Here is a 17,409-nt window from a genome sequence, read left to right on the forward strand (position 1 = left end):
GTGTGGCAGGAAAGTGAGTTGCAAGTCATTTTTCAGGAAATTTACACAAATTTAGGTGAACTCATCGTTCACTCCTGCCTCAAATACAAAACAATACACAAGACACAATTCACACAAGAAAATATTTCCATTAGAAAAGGCATACAACTATAAATAGGCACTGTCAAAGCTCTTAATAATACGCTAAAATTTTTTGAGAATAAACAGGCTTTTTGTATGAATTATATGCAGAGAAAGAAAGGTAATTTTTTAACATTTTCTGAATCTATGTTCATAAATACCTATACCTTCTTTCATTACAGATGAGTGAAGGTCGTGAAAAATCTCAGGACCTGATTGAGGATTACAAACGTACAAAATCATTGGATGACTCTGACATATCAGTTATAACAGACAGACTTGAAACAAGAATGTTGCAGCGAGAACTAGCTGTTGAAAGAGATCAGGTAAAAAAATACTGTGTGTCTTTACACTAGTTAAGAACCAGATACAGCTGTGTCTGACTTGATTCCTTATTTTTGCTTGTGCATTATTGCAGAATACTTTGTGGTAGTCCCTTTTGTTACGTTATAGCCACTTGTATAGCAGTTCTCATAAATTTGAGTTTTGTGTTTACACAAGTGTTATAATTAAGTTTGGAAAAAGTTGAACATTGTCAGTGGCTGATAGAAACACTTAAAAGCAGAAAAAGCTTTCGAGGCTCTCAAAACTTTAATGTTTCTGCGACATTGAGGAAAGGAAAATTAGTTAGCAGAGGTTGGAGAGGAGAATCAAGTCACTCAGATCCCAGGTGGTGAGGGACTCACATGCTGTGTCGATAAGAATAAACCAAAATAAAAGAGAAGGCGCCAGAGGGAGTAGGAGGTCAAAGATAAGCTCTTTCCATAGGGTCTAGAGTGAAAAGTGAAAGTGGATAAAGAGAAACAGAAGTGGAAAGTACATTTAAGAATTGGAGGGAAGTGAAAAGAGAGATGGTTGGAAAAATCCAGAGAGGGACGGAGGGAGGGGGGGGGGGGGTGGAAGGAAAGACAGAAATAATAAGTAAATGAATAAATTTTAAATTCTACCATTGGGGAAGAAAAGAAATAGAATAAAAGCAGGAGAGGAGAGTGTTAATTGCGATAACATCCTGGACAGCGATGGATTGTGAGGAGGATATATTTGAGAGTGGAGCACCATCTCTTTAGGCAGGCAAATTAATACTTGGTTGGGGGAATCAAATGGGCAGTTGTGGTGTAGGCTTCACTCATATCTTTAGTCATGCTATAGAGCTCAGCTGTAGTATAATGGATGCTCCCAAAGCAGAAAATAGATTTGTGTCTATTTATTTTCTTGGTCATTTTGAACATATTCATTACTATATAAATAATCTGTGCAGCAAATACATTCTACTTGACTAATATTCATCGAATTCCATGTTTCATTGTATTGTAAAGTCACCATGTAGAACGGATGAGTGGAAAGATGTTAAATTTTTGAACACTGTTGATCTTCAGAACTGTGCAGTACAGAATACATGTTCGCACACATGCACAATCTCTCTCTCTCTCTCTCTCTCTTCACACACACACACACACACACACACACACACACACACAGACATACGTGCGCACACACTTGGAGGATGAGCAGGGGGAGGGAGAGTTAACGGGAAGGGTGGCTGAATTATTGGGTAGAGGTGCAGCAAGTATGCAGGATATGAATGTGGCACAGTGCTGGTTCTGGCAGGCAGTATTGTGTGCAACACACAGTGAAGTACTGGAGAGGATTAGGTAGGAAGGGTGACAGAGAAGCTGTGGAAGGGGGCTCAGCGTGTCCGGGAGGCGGGGGGGGGGGGGGGGGGGTAGCCAGATGGCACAGACTGTGAAGTTGAGCATGTTGTTCTCAGTAGCATATTCCTCCATTGTGTCATCAAATTTGCTCTTGGTCACAGTTTGGCAGTAGCCATTTAGCTGACGGAACATGTGTTGGTTGATTATCATCAGCACATAGAAAGCTGTGCAAAAGTTTCAGCAGAGCTAGTATATACACTTGAAAACACAAAAAAAAAAAGATGCACCCCGAAGGAATTATCCAAGTGGGATGGAAATCATTAGATTTTATGTACATATACAGACAAACAAATATTACTATTTCTGTAAAATTGGATGATTTATTCAAGAAGAAGAGCTTCACAAACTGAGCAAGTCAGTAATGCATTGATCCACCTCTGGCCAAGTAGTTGTTCAGCTTGGCATTGATTGATTGAGTTGTTGGATATCCTCCTGTCAGATATCATGCCAAATTCTGTCCAATTGGTAAGTTAGATCATCAAAATCCTGAGCTGGTAGGAGGCCAGTCTATAATGCTCCAAACATTCTCAAATGGGAAGAGATCCAGCGACCTTCCTGGTGAAGGATAAGTTTGCCAAGCACAAAGACGAGCCATAGAAATTTTTTCCGTGTACAGGTGGATATCATCTTGTTGAAATGTAAGCACAGGATGGTTTGCCATGAAGGCCAACAAAATGGGGCACAGAATATCATCAATGTAGCACTGTGCTGTAAGGATGCTGCGAATGGCAAGCAAAGGGGTCTGTTATGAAAGGAAATGGCACCTCAGACCATCACTCCTGGTTGTCAGGCAATGCGTTGGGCCACAGACTGGTTGGTATCCCACTGCTGTCCAGGGTGTCTTTAAACATGTGTTCAGCCTGGAATTTCATTGACTGGAGTGGAATTATTTTTAGTGATGGGGTCCCATTTTGAACTGAGCTCCATTGACCAGTGAAGATGTGTCTGGAGATGCCCCAGGCAGCTGTGGGATACCAACTTCACTATTCCCCTCCATATGGCCTGATAGCCAAGGGTGATGGTCATGTGCCATTTCTTTTCATAGCAGGACACTTTTGGTTGTAATCTGCAGGATCCGTACAGTGCTGCAATACATCAACAATATACTACACCAGGTTTTGTTGTCCTTCATTGTGAGCCATCCTGGGCTTACATTTTAGCAAGATAATGCCCATTTGCCCCAGCGAGACTCTTTAATGCTTGTCTTCATGCTTGCTAAGCTCTACCTTCACCAGAAAGGTTGCTGGATCTCTCCCCAATTGAGAATGTTTGGAGCATTATGGGCAAGGACCTCCAACCAGCTTGGGATTTTGATGATCTAACAATTGAACAGAATTTATCCTGTATCCTTCAAAAGTACATCCAAGAGCTTTCTTAATCAATGCCAAGCCAAACAATTGCTTGCATAAGGGTCAGGGGTGAATCAAATTCATCCATTTTTCTCAAATTGTAATCATTTGTTTGCCTGTACATGTAGATCACATCTACTGATTTCCATCCAATCTGGACAATTCCTTCATGTTGTGGAGCTTTCTTAAGTGTAATATTATAGCTTTCAAAAGTGATCTTGCCTGTGATAGGACTGGGGCAGGATGTGTTGGGTGATTGAAAAGGGCAGGTCATGCAAGGAGTGGAGGGTAGACAAGGATATTTATACATTGGGCAGCAGTGAAATACCATATCACTTTAGGAGGGGTTGGAAGCATTGTGGGTAGGATATTCCTCATTTCTGTCCACAGATGGCCATGCTTTGTGGGGAATCTGCTGCGATGAAAAATCCCTTGCTCAGCACACTGAAGGTCTTAGTAAATCGTTTACAGTCTGGGATTGTCCTCCAGAACTATTCTGCAAACTAATCTCCACCACCATATTCACACAAACTTCTAATCATCAACCACCTTCATCAACCAGCTGCAATGGAGTACTCTCTCTTTACCAATATCATGTCATACTAGAAAAACTTAATCATGTCCCTTTGAAAGCCTTAACCTACCTAACATTATTTGCAGAGAAAAGGACCATTCTATCCACATTCCTTCCCTTCTGTGTCAAAGTTATATTCCACCACCTACCCACTGTACGAAATACCTGCCTTTATGCTACACCTGCTTCCAGCAGCTTGCCTCATGGGTCAGGTCTGTGGGAATCCAGGTGAAAGACCTGTCCTGTGTACTTATCCACTACATCCAATTGTTTTTACCTTTACTTCTGTTATTTATATTCCACCCAGGAATTTCCATTTTGAGAGAGATGAATGGAAAGACAGAATAGTGTGTTCTATTACTCTACCCTCTGGCATTAAGAAAACCGGTAACTAATAGATCAAGAAATATCCTTCGATATGAATTAGCTTCTACTAAAAATATTTCATTCAATCTAATGTACTATTGAATCAGGTTGTATTTTTAAGTTCTAGCATACAGTGAGGTGACAAGAATCATGGGATAGTGATATGCACATATACAGATGGCAGTGGTATATGTACACAAGGTGTAAAAGGGCAGGCGTTGGCAGAGCTGTCATTTGTACTCCGGTGATTCATGTGAAAGGTTTTCGTCATAAATATGGCCGCATAGTGGGAATTACTGGACTTTGAATGTGGAATGGTAGTTGCAGCTAGACACATGGGAGATTCCATTTTGGAAATCATTAGGGAATTCAATATTTGAAGATCCACAGTGTCAAGAGTTTACTGAGGATACCAAATTTCAGGCATTACCTATCACCACAGACAATGCAGTGGTGGCATCCTTCACTTAATGACTAACAGCAGCAGCATAGAGTTGTCAATGCTAACAGGGAAGCAACACCATGTGAAATAACCACAGAAATCAAAGTGGGAGGTACGGTGAATGTATTTGTTGGGATAGTGTGGTGAAATTCAGCAATCATGGGCTATTGCAGCAGGCAACCTATGCAAATGCCTTTTCTAACAGCACCTCATCACCTGCAGCACCTCTCCTGGGCTCATGTCCATATTAGTTGGACACCAGATGACTAGAACACTGTGGTCTGGTTAGATGACTCCTGATTTCAGTTGGTAAGAGCTGAGGGTAAGGTTCAAGAGTGCACAGACCCCACAAAGTCATGGACCCAAGTTGTCAATGAGGCACTGTGCAAGCTAGTGGCGATTCCATAGTGGTGTGGACCATGTTTATATAGAATGGATTTGCTCCTCTGGTCCAGCTGAACCAATCATTGACAGAAAATGACCACGTTTGGTTACTTGGAGACCATTTGCACCGTTAATGGACTTCAGGATCCCAAAAAATGATGGAAATTTTATAGATGACAATGCACAATGTCACCTGGCGATGATTGTTTGTGACTGGTTTGTAGAACATACTGGACAATGATTTGGCCATCCAAATCACATGACATGAATCTCATTGAACATTTGTGAGACGTAACTGAGAGGTCCGTTCATGCACAAAATCCTGCACCGGCGATGCTTTTGCAATAATGGGTGGCTATAGAGGCAGCATGGCTTAGTATTTCTGCAGGGGACTTCCGACAACTTCTGGAGTCTATGCCACATCGAGCTGCTGCATTACGCCGGGTGAAGGAAGGTCCAACATGGAATTAGGAGGTATCCCATGACTTTTGTCCTCCAAGTGTATTTATAGCTTTGAATGCTGTAGTAAAGTATGTAAGGCTTGATCATTATTATTAGAAATAATGAATAAAAATAATCTTTGATAATCTTCATTCAATCAGAATTTAAAAAAAAATGTTGAACTAAGCTAACTTGCCGATCACTTTCATATTGAATAACATTAAAAAAAAATCATCTGTCATTTTTGAATTTCCAATAACAACCTGCAGTCTTTGGAATAAGAGTAAAAATGAAAGTAATCAAATGAAATCCCATTTCACTACTGACTGAATTAAGAAAGAACTTCCACATTAGAACAGAAATTCAGGCCACTTCAAGTTATTATATTGTAGACCCTTCACCAAGAGATTACAAAGGGTTCACCATTATTTGAAAGACTATACTTTTAGGAAGTTTGAAGGCTTTAAGGTTGTATGATTTTTCACTACTTTCACAAAACGTTTGGAGAACCACCATAAATCTGATATTGCATTGTGTCTTTGAATAAATTGCTGGGGACTTCCAACAATAGTTGAATCTGTGCCACAATGTGTTCCAGCACACATCTCAGTTTTGTTAATTCTGATATAGTGCCAAACTTTTCATTATCTTGTAGATTAAAAAATCTGAACAGTGTGGTGGTATAGCAATTTAACTGTTAACAAACCATGCTATCATTATTCACGTAGCAAATAACTCCATCGCTTTTTTGATTGACTGCAAAGAACATCTGCCTCATAGCCTTCATTAACTGTTGAATTGTAAACACATCAAAAAAAGTTTTGCATTACCCCGGTTCCCAGAACTCCTGAAGATAGACGTTGACTGTGGATATCATATCACAGACACAGTCCCTTTGACTGTTCAGAGATGTCACTAAACGTGCCCAAAGATGTAAACAATCATTTATAAGCAGCGCCTACTAGACAGAGGGGTCTGACAGTCATCCCACCTGGAAGGAGGTAAACGGCTCATCTTGTCTGTAGTTCAACCACGCCTAGACAGTCATTTTGTTGTTGTTGTGGTCTTCAGTCCAGAGACTGGTTTGATGCAGCTCTCCATGCTACTCTATCCTGTGCAAGCTGCTTCATCTCCCAGTACGTACTGCAGCCTACATCCTTCCGAATCTGCTTAGTGTATTCATCTCTTGGTCTCCCTCTACGATTTTTACCCTCCACGCTGCCCTCCAATACTAAATTGGTGATCCCTTGATGCCTCAGAACATGTCCTACCAACCGATCCCTTCTTCTAGTCAAGTTCTGCCACAAACCTATCTTCTCCCCAATCCTATTCAGTACCTCCTCATTAGTTATATGATCTACCCATCTAATCTTCAGCATTCTTCTGTAGCACCACATTTCGAAAGCTTCTATTCTCTTCTTGTCCAAACTATAGTTATCGTCCATGTTTCACTTCCATACATACCTACGCTCCATACAAATACTGTCAGAAACGACTTCCTGACACTTAAATGTATACTCGATGTTAACAAATTTTTCTTCTTCTGAAACGCTTTCCTTGCCATTGCCAGTCTACATTTTATATCCTCTCTACTTCGACCATCATCAGTTATTTTGCTCCCCAAATAGCAAAACTCCTTTACTACTTTAAGTGTCTCATTTCCTAATCTAATTCCCTCAGCATCACCCGACTTAATTAGACTACATTCCATTATCCTCGTTTTGCTTTTGTTGATGTTCATATTATACCCTCCTTTCAAGACACTGTCCATTCCGTACAACTGCTCTTCCAAGTCCTTTGCTGTCTCTGACAGAATTACAATGTCATCGGCGAACCTCAAAGTTTTTATTTCTTCTCCATGGATTTTAATACCTACTCCGAATTTTTCTTTTGTTTCCTTCACTGCTTGCTTAATATACAGATTGAATAACATCGGGGATAGGCTGCAACCCTGTCTCACTCCCTTCCCAACCACTGCTTCTCTTTTATGTCCCTCAACTCTTATAACTGCCATCTGGTTTCTGTACAAATTGTAAATAGCCTTTCACTCCCTGTATTTTACCCCTGGCACCTTCAGAATTTGAAAGAGAGTATTCCAGTCAACATTGTCAAAAGCTTTCTCTAAGTCTACAAATGCTAGAAACGTAGGTTTGCCTTTCCTTAATCTAGCTTCTAAGATAAGTTGTAGGGTCAGTATTGCCTCACGTGTTCCAATATTTCTACAGAATCCAAACTGATCTTCCCCGAGGTCAGATTCTACCAGTTTTTCCATTCGTCTGTAAAGAATTCGCGTTAGTATTTTGCATCCGTAACTTATTAAACTGATTGTTCGGTAATTTTAACATCTGTCAGCACCTGCTTTCTTTGGGATTGGAATTATTATATTCTTCTTGAAGTCTGAGGGTATTTCGCCTGTCTCATACATCTTGCTCACCAGATGGTAGAGTTTTGTCAGGACTGGCTCTCCCAAGGCTGTCAGTAGTTCTAATGGAATGTTGTCTACTCCTGGGGCCTTGTTTCGACTCAGGTCTTTCAGTGCTCTGTCAAACTCTTCATCTACATCCTCTTCCATTTCCATAATATTGTCCTCAAGTACATTGCCCTTGTATAGACTCTCTATATACTCCTTCCACCTTTCTGCTTTCCCTTCTTTGCTTAGAACTGGGTTTCCATCTGAGCTCTTGATATTCATACAAGTGGTTCTCTTTTCTCTTTAATTTTCCTGTAGGCAGTATCTATCTTACCCCTAGTGAGATAAGCCTCTACATCCTTACATCTGAGCTCTTGATATTCATACAAGTGTTTCTCTTTTCTCTTTAGTTTTCCTGTAGGCAGTATCTATCTTACCCCTAGTGAGATAAGCCTCTACATCCTTACATTTGTCCTCTATCCATCTCTGCTTAGCCATTTTGCACATCCTGTCGATCTCATTTTTGATATGTTTGTATTCCTTTTTGCCTGCTACATTTACTGCATTTTTATATTTTCTCCTTTCATCAATTAAATTCAATATTTCTTGTGTTACCCAAGGATTTCTATTAGCCTTCGTCTTTTTACTTACTAGATCCTCTGCTGCCTTCACTACTTCATCTCTCAAAGCTACCCATTCTTCTTCTACTGTATTTCTTTCCCCCATTTGTGACAATTGTTCCCTTATGCTCTCCCTGAAACTCTGTACAACCTCTGGTTTAATCAGTTTATCCAGGTCCCATCTCCTTAAATTCGCACCTTTTTGCAGTTTCTTCGGTTTGAATCTACAGTTCATAACCAATAGATTGTGGTCAGAGTCCACCTGCCCCTGGAAATGTCTTACAATTTAAAACCTGGTTCCTAAATCTCTGTCTTACCATTATATAATCTATCTGAAACCTGTCAGTATCTCCAGGCTTCTTTCATGTATACAACCTTCTTTTATGATTCTTGAACCAACTGTTAGCTATGATTAAGTTGTGCTCTGTGCAAAATTCTATCAGGCGGCTTCCTCTTTCATTTCTTAGCCCCAATCCATATTCACCTACTATGTACCGTGATTCAATCATGTCCACATTGTTACTTTGTGCCAGGAAGGGCTCTTAACAAGGGAAGTGTCCAGGTGTCTTTGAGTGAACCAAAGCAATGTTGTTCAGACATGGAAGAGATACAGAGAGACAGGAACTGTTGATGATATGCCTAGCTCAGGCCACCCAAGGGCTACTACTGCCGTGGACGACTGCTACCTACGGATTATGGCTTGAATACACCCTGACAGCAACACCAACATGGTGAATAATGCTTTTCATGCAGCCACAGGATGTCGTGTTATGACTCAAATTGTGCGCAATAGGCTGCATGATACACAATTTCACTCCCGACGTCCATGGCAAGGTCCATCTTTGAAGGGTTGGCATCATGTTCTCTTCACCAATGAGTGTCGCATATGCCTTCAACCAGGCAATCATTGGAGACGTGTTTGGAGGTAACCCGGTCAGGCTGAATTTCTTAAACACACTGTCCAGCAAGTGCAGCAAGGTGGAGGTTCCCTGCTGTTTTGGGGTGGCATTATGTGGGACCGACGTACGCTGATGGTGGTCATGGAAGGCACCGTAACAGCTGTACGATATGTGAAAGCCATTTTCTGACCAATAGTGCACCCATATCGGCAGCATATTTGTGAGGTATTCATCTTCATGGATGACATTTTGCACACCCATCAAGCACATCTTGTGAATGAATTCCTTCAGGATAACGACATTGCATGTCTAGAGTGGCCAGCATGTTCTCCAGACATGAACCCTATTGAACATGCCTGGGATAGATTGTAAAGGGCTGTTTACGGATGACGTGACCCACCAACCACTTTGAGGGATCTATGCCAAATAGCCTTTGAGTAGTGGGACAATCTGGACCAACAGTGCCTTGATGAACTTGTGGATAGTATGCCATGACAAATACAGGCACGCATCAATGCAAGAGTATGTGCTACATGTTATTAGAGGTACCAGTGTGTACAGCAATGTGGACCACCACCTCTTAAGGCCTCGCTGTATGGTGGTACAACATGCAATGTGTGGTTTTTATGAGCAATAAAAATGTAAAAATGGCAGAAATGTTGTTTATGTTGATCTCTATTCCAAATTTCTGTACAGGTTCTGGAACTCTGGAAACTGAGATGATGCAAAACTTTTTTTGACGTATGTATAATCCACAAGGTATTTTGCACATTTTCCACACAGTAATATCATCAATGTAAATACCAGTTGTAAACTGCATTTTGTTTGATGATGCATAGTTACACTGGCCTGAGAATTATCTTATGTGCTTCAGACTAATGTATGGCAGACCACTAGGAACTTATTTGGATCCATAACTGAAACAGAATGCACACACAGAACAGTTTTGTAGTGAGGAGATGCTGACTTGCAGAAAGGCACGACAAAAAGACTGTAAGCAAGTAAGCTTCCAGGCAAATGGGCCTTCATCAGAATTAGACAACACACACACACACACACACACACACACACACACACACACACACACACAGACACACACAAATGCAACTCACACACATGGCCAGAGCCTCTTGCTGCTGAGGCCAGACTGCAAGCAGCAGTACATGATGGGAGAAGCAAACTGGGTGGTGGGAGTAAGGAGGAGGCTGGGGCGGGGAGGGGAAGGGATAGCAGGGTAGGAGTAGGGAACGGTAAAGTGCTGCTTGTAGAAGCATACAGGAGTGAGGTGGGGAGAGAGTAGGACAGCTAGGTGCATTCAGGAGATTAGATGGCGGGCAGGTAGGAGGGGGTGGGGGGTGGGGGAGGGGCGGGGGTGGCAGCAGGAAAGGAGAGGAGTAAAAAGGATGTGAGTGCTTTGATGGAATAGAGGGCTGTATGGTGCTAGAATGGGAACAAGGAAGGAGGTAGGTGGGTAAAGGTCAATGACTAATAAAGGTTGAGGCCAGGAGGGTTATAGGAATGTAGGATATATTGCAGAAAAGCAGCACTTCACCCTCTCTCACCCCTAACCTGCTATCCCTTTCCCTGCCCACCCCAACCTCCTCCTTACTCCCACCACCCAGTTTGCTTCTGCAAGCATGCGCTGTTGCTGCAGTCTGGCTACGTTAGCCAGAGACTGAGGTCATGTGTATGTGAGTTGCATTTGCATGAGTGTGTGTGTTTGTATTTTGTCTAATTCCAATGAAGGCCCTTTTAGCCAAAAGCTTACTTGATTACAGTCTGTTTATTGTGCCTATTCGCGATTCAACATCTCCACTATATGGTGAGTAGTAACTATCCTTTTCATTATACTGTCATTATTCCATCTGGGACTATCCATTGTTCGATTTAAAGCATCACTAGTGCGTTTTTTTTATTTTTTACTTACTATACAAACCAAAACTCTATGCCAGCCAGGAACAGCATCAGTGTTCATTCTACGCTTTCTTCTACTCTCACTTAACTTCTGGAAGAATCCTATGGAGCAGCTCTTCTGGAGCAAAAACAGTGTTTAATTTGGAAAAAAGCAGCGAGAGTAGTTACATTTGTTTGAAACAGAGAGTCATACTGGGCTCATTTCAAAGATCTAAAAATACTAACTGCATCTTCCCTCTAAATCAAATTTTGCTTCCTCTCAGTGGAAAATCAACCAGAGAATTTTACTTGCAGAAGTTCTATCCACAACTATGGCACAAGGAACAGAAATAAATGAAATGAAATGATCAAATGGCACTGATGGCCAGGAGTCTCCATCTGGGGACGTTCGGCCGCTGAGTTGCAAATCTCTTCAGTTGAAACCACATTGGGTGACTTGTGTGTCAATGATAATGAAATTATGATGAGGACAACACAATACCAAGCTCTGAAGTGGAGAAAATCCTGACTCAGCCAGGAATCAAACCCAGGTCCACTGCATGCCAATCAGGTGTGCTGACCACTCAGCTAAGGAGGTGGACAAGGAACCAAAATAAAATAGGTTTAGGATGTACTAGATTCAGTAAGACCCAAAACATTTTAATATTCTGGCATAAAGCTGTATAATAAACAACTCTGACAGTGAAAGACCTACCATACTGTTCCTTTGAGAGGTATTGAGAGAATCAGTTATTCACCAGCTGTGTTTTCAGAGTAGAAAAATTCTATAATAGTGTGGTATCCTAAACCTAAAATGTAATTTTTAATGTAAACTCTTATTATTGTATAAATTCATAAGTGCAGTTATCAAAACCCACATCATTTATACGATCAGTGACTGATGAATAAATATGAACATATACCTAGATTCAAGACCTGTCTCATACAGCCTTCCACTGTCACCTCCTCCAGTCCTGTTACATACATCTCGTTCCCCATCAAAGCTAGGGCCACCTTTGAAAGCAGCCATGTGATCTACCATCTTAGCTGTAACCACAGTGCTGCATTCTGTGTGGTCATGACAACTGACATCCTGTCTGTCTGCATGAATGGCCACCACCACACTGTGTTCAAGAGAGAGCTGTACACAAAGTTGTTAAGCATGCAGCCCAAGACAGTGTGCTTTTTTTTAATGACTGCTTCACAACTTGTGCCATCTTCCTGTTACCCACCTGACCTCAACTTCGCTATTCACTGTCCTCCACCTGCCTATCCCTAGCCCTGCTTGCATCCAAAACTACACAAACCTTATATCCCATCAATACACCTAAAAATAGTCCTTACTGCTTCTCTACTTCTCTCCTCTCCTCTTTCTGCTTTCCATGCCCCCCTCCCAGCTCCCCAGTAGAGCCTCCAGATGCTCCTCCTACCAGCCTATTTTGTCCCCACCGTAACCCTACATACTCCCACAGGCAACATTAGCATCTTTCTCCACCCCTTCACTGCTCTCCCTCCCTCCCAGCCTCACATCTCTTCCAAACACCTGATAGCTACCCCAGCTAGATGGCTGTTCACCCCAAAAAACAGTCACAATTAGGCCTCAGCATCTGAAGAAGCCAGTGTCCATATGTGTGTGTTTTTCTTGTGTGAATGTGTGCGAGTTTTCCCTCTTTTGATGAATGACTTGATCCAAAACCTGAATATGTGTAGCATTCTTTTCCATTGTACCTGTCTATGACTCAACGCCTCCTCATGTGGTGAGTAGCCATCTATCCTAACCATATTTTTGTTATTCCTTCATGGACTTTCGACTGTTTGAAAATATTCATTTATATTTTTATGACAAATTTGATATTATCCCCTAAAAGAAAATATGTTTCTTATTTTTGACTTATTCCACATCTTTGAGAACCATTTTACTTAGGATCTGTGGAAGAAACATTATAATATCACATTCTTTTTTGTAAATATATATTCTTGTTTTATAACAAGTTCTACATCTTTGAGGATCTCCGCACTGTAAGTCTGTGAATCAAGAAGTATATCTAATCTAATGACAGGTATGTAGAGTCATTAAACCACTGATCTGGTTCCGATTACTAGTTTAGATATTGGCTGTTTGGCATGGAGTACTGTGAGCCATATAACACAGTTTAACTAACCTGAAGATTCTCCTTCATGAAGGGTTCTATGGAACATGATGAATGGCTCAGTGAACAAATATGAGGAGGAAAGGAAGCAAAACTGGTGGAAACAGCTCTGAAATGAAATGAAACAGTGTTTACAGAAAGGTAATGAGTTTTTAAAGTACACTGTGTAATATGATCAGCCATTGTATCCTACCACCAGCCATCTAGCCCCATAATGTATTTCATCAGGCCCTGTGACACATTAAGTGGGCTGCCTTAGCCAGTGACATTTGCCAGTGTATGTGGTCTTATTATCAAACTTGCAAACGAGAACGCCATTACTGCTTTGACTGGCTGGAAAAAATACTTGTCAGAGGGTCTTAGATAACTCTTGGACTGTGCAACTCACAAAATCTTCTGTGCATCTTCCACACAGTAATGTCATCAGCATGCTGTGTTGTGTTTTATACACTCATCAAAAAAAGTTTTGCATCACCTTGGTTCCAAGAGTTCTGGAACCTGTACAGAAAATTGGAATAGAGATCAACATAAACATTATTTCCGCCCTTTTTTATTGCTCATGAAAACCACACATTGCATGTTGTACTGCCATAGAACAAGACCTTCAGAGCTGGTGGTCCAGATTGCTGTACACAGCGGTAACTCTAATACCCAGTAGCACGTCCTCTTGCATTGATGCGTGCCTGTATTCATTGTGGCATACTATCCCCAAGTTCATCAAGGCACTGTTGGTCCAGATTGTCCCGCTCCTCAATAGTGACTCAGTATAGATCCCTCAGAGTGGCTGGTGGGTCACGTCATCCATAAACAGCCCTTTTCAATCCAGCCCGTTCATGTTTGCTAGGCTTCATGTCTGGAGAAGATGCTGGACACTCTAATCGAGTGATGTCATTATCCTGAAGGAAGTCATTCACATGATGTACATGATGGGGGCATGAATTGTCGTCCTTGAAGAGAAATGCCTTGCCAATATGATGCCGATATAGTTGCACTATTGGTTGAAGGATTTTATTCATGTATCATACTGCTATTATGGCTCCTTCCATGACCACCAGCGGCGTACGTCGGCCCCACATAATGCCACCCAAAACAGCAGGGAACCTCCACCTTGCTGCACTTGCTGAACAGTGTGTCTAAGGTGTTCAGCCTGACTGTGTTGCCTCCAAACACGTCTCTGAAGATTTTCTGGTTGAAGGCATATGCAACACTCATCGGTGAAGAGAACGTGATGCCAATCATGAGCGGTCGATCCAGCATGTTGTTGGGCTCATCTGTACCATGCTGCATGGTGTCATGGTCGCAAAGATGGACCTTGCCATGGATGTCAAGAGTGAAGTTGTGCATCATGCAGCCTATTGTGCAGAGTTTGAGTCATAACACGATGTCCTGTGGCTGCACAAAAAGCATTATTCAACATGGTGGCGTTGCTGTCAGATTCCTCCAAGCCGTAATCTGTAGGTAGCGGCCATCCCCTTCAGTAGCAGCCCTTGGGTGGCCTGAGTGAGGCATGTCACCAACAGTTCCTGGCTCTCTGTATCTCCTCCATGACTGAACAACATCGCTTTGGTTCACTCCGAGATGCCTGGACACTTCCCTTGTTGAGAGCCCTTCCTGGCACAAAATAACAACGAGGTCATGATCGAACCACAGTATTGACCTTCTAGGCATGGTTGAACTACAGACAACACAAGCCGTTTATCTGCTTCCTGGTGGAATGACTGGAACTGATCGTCTGTCAGACGTCTAATAGGTGCTGCTCATACATAGTTGTTTACGGCTTTGGGTGGGTTTAGTGACACTCTGAACAGTCAAAGGGACTGTGTCTGTGATACAATACCCACAGTCAACGTCTATCTTCAGGAGCTCTGGGAACCAGGGTGATGCAAAACATTTTTTGGTGTATGTACAAGCTGCCTGTTTTTCTCTTTGCAAGCAACTGAGTGGTGCATATTTTGTATTCTGCTTTTTGTTCTAAAATTGCTCTTTCATATTTACAAATGAAATTTAAGGTGAACATTTTTATGAACCACTGCAAAATCATTTTAGTGTTTGTGTTTTAATTAGAAATGGTGCTGAAATCCAGTGAGTATGATCAACCACAAATTTGACTACGCTGGTAGATCATTACTTATATCAGTTCTACCATATTTTACAGTCTATAAGATGCACTTTTTTGTGTGAAAAATTGCTTCCAAAATTCAGGTGCATCTTATATTCGAAATTAATAAAAAAATATTCAGTGTTTGATTTAAATTCCTGCCAGTCTCAAAAATGGCCATATGTTTGATGCTGTGGGAAACCTATCTCTATCTGGCAACATTGGTTTCAACTGGCAGCAGCAGTCCACGAATGTGACGACCATTGTTGTGGGGATTCACAAGCCTGCTAAAACTGTCTCCTTCCCGCCCCATCATCACCAACCCATAGCACTGTGTAGTCTGTGATGTGTCGTTGCAGTCTACAGTGCCACTGAACTTGAATTGAAAGTAATTTGTGTCATCGGTAACAGTACAATATTTCTATAAGTAGTTAGTTTCATAGTGGAAAAAAATCAAATGTATTCACATGATGTGGACTATAAATTGAAAATAATCGCAATAGCAGAGAAACATGGTAACAGAGCAGCTGAATGGCATTTTGACCCTCTGCCAACAGAAAAAAATATTCGTGATTGGCAGGATAGTAAAAAAGAACTAAAAAAATCAGGAAGCCTGAATGTGCAAATATAAAACTGAATGCAAAATGGCCAAAACTAGAAGATGACATTTTCAAATAGATTCAAGGACATCATCAAAATGGCATTGGAATTAATACAGAAATGATTCAAATACACGCTCATAAGCTAACGTACAGTGCAATTTAACAGACTTTAAGGGTGGATTTGCTTTGCGTTACGGGTTTATGAACTGTCATGGACTTAGCATGTGAACCAAAACAAAAATATCTCAGAAAATGCCATGAGACTATGAAGAGAAAATATTACCTATCCATTGTTTCATTATTCAATATCGAAAGAAAACCAGTGTGGTACTAAGGCAAATAGCAAATATGGACGAAACTCCTCTGACGTTTGATGTGCCGAGTAACAGAACTGTTGCTGTGAAGGGTGCTAAAACTGTAAATGTAGAAACAAGTGGACATGAAAAAAGCAATGGGTCATTTCACAGGAAGTGTCCTAGGGCTCCCAGCTCGACCATCTTCAATTTTGATGAAATTTGTACAGGATGTACCTGAGGGTCCTACATGAACTTATGCAAAGTTTCAGGCTCACCTGTAACTTGGCTGAGGTGCTAGAGACATTTTCGTGAAGACCACTTTTACAGAGACTGAAAAGTCGTGAAGAAATTGTCAAGTTTGGCATTCCACTGTTCCTAATGTAAAAGAGCTAGACTCTTGCTTCTGGGTATAGTGGTACAACTTTGTGTGCTCTACACATGTTGCGAGAAATTTGCCCCATATTTAACAAGGCATAAGTAGTGGAGAAAGTGTGCTATGGACCTGGTCTTCAGCCAAACTACTGTCTGTCTGGGTGTTTAGTATATCACAAATTTTGGCCTGGCTTGTGTGTTTAATTACTGTGCTACCATCCTGTAAATTTGCTAAAAAACATGAATGTATCAAAATATACCTGTGTTCAAAGTCATGTATCTCAAAATGGACACCTACCACATTACATTCATTAACACGATTCAACAGAGCACATTTCATTCTGTTAGAAAAACTTATTTTCATTTTGGTGTCTCTTTGGGTAAGGTGCAAAAATGTTGCCTAAAATTTGGAATTTTGTTGATTATGTCTTCATTGTTTAAATATTCATTTTGCTATTTATTCGGTGATTTTAAACCTGTTTGTGACAGGTTCATTGTTAAATTTAACCATTTAACTGTACTAGAGATTTGTTGCCCACTTTGAACTGAGGTTATGCCAGATGCATTGCTTTCTGAACTCGACTTGCAACATTTTTGTGTAGAGCACACAAAGTTGTACCACTATACCCAGAAGCAAGAGTCTAGCTCTTTTACATTATGAACAGTGGAGTGCCAAACTTG

At 41.2% G+C, this 17,409-nt stretch overlaps 1 protein-coding gene across 2 annotated transcripts in view; it reads left to right on the forward strand.

Annotated features, from left to right (window-relative positions):
- The window catches only part of LOC126262397 (cilia- and flagella-associated protein 91-like), a 343,692-nt gene that overhangs the window by 203,449 nt on the left and 122,834 nt on the right, over nucleotides 1-17,409 (forward strand). For both annotated transcript variants that reach the window (XM_049959011.1, XM_049959012.1), the window contains exon 11: nucleotides 303-446. In XM_049959011.1, the coding sequence (XP_049814968.1) occupies nucleotides 303-446 (144 nt within the window). The remainder of the gene's footprint in view (nucleotides 1-302; nucleotides 447-17,409) is intronic.

The sequence above is a fragment of the Schistocerca nitens genome, chromosome 6, assembly GCF_023898315.1.
Source record: "Schistocerca nitens isolate TAMUIC-IGC-003100 chromosome 6, iqSchNite1.1, whole genome shotgun sequence".
Taxonomy (NCBI): Eukaryota; Metazoa; Arthropoda; class Insecta; order Orthoptera; family Acrididae; genus Schistocerca; species Schistocerca nitens.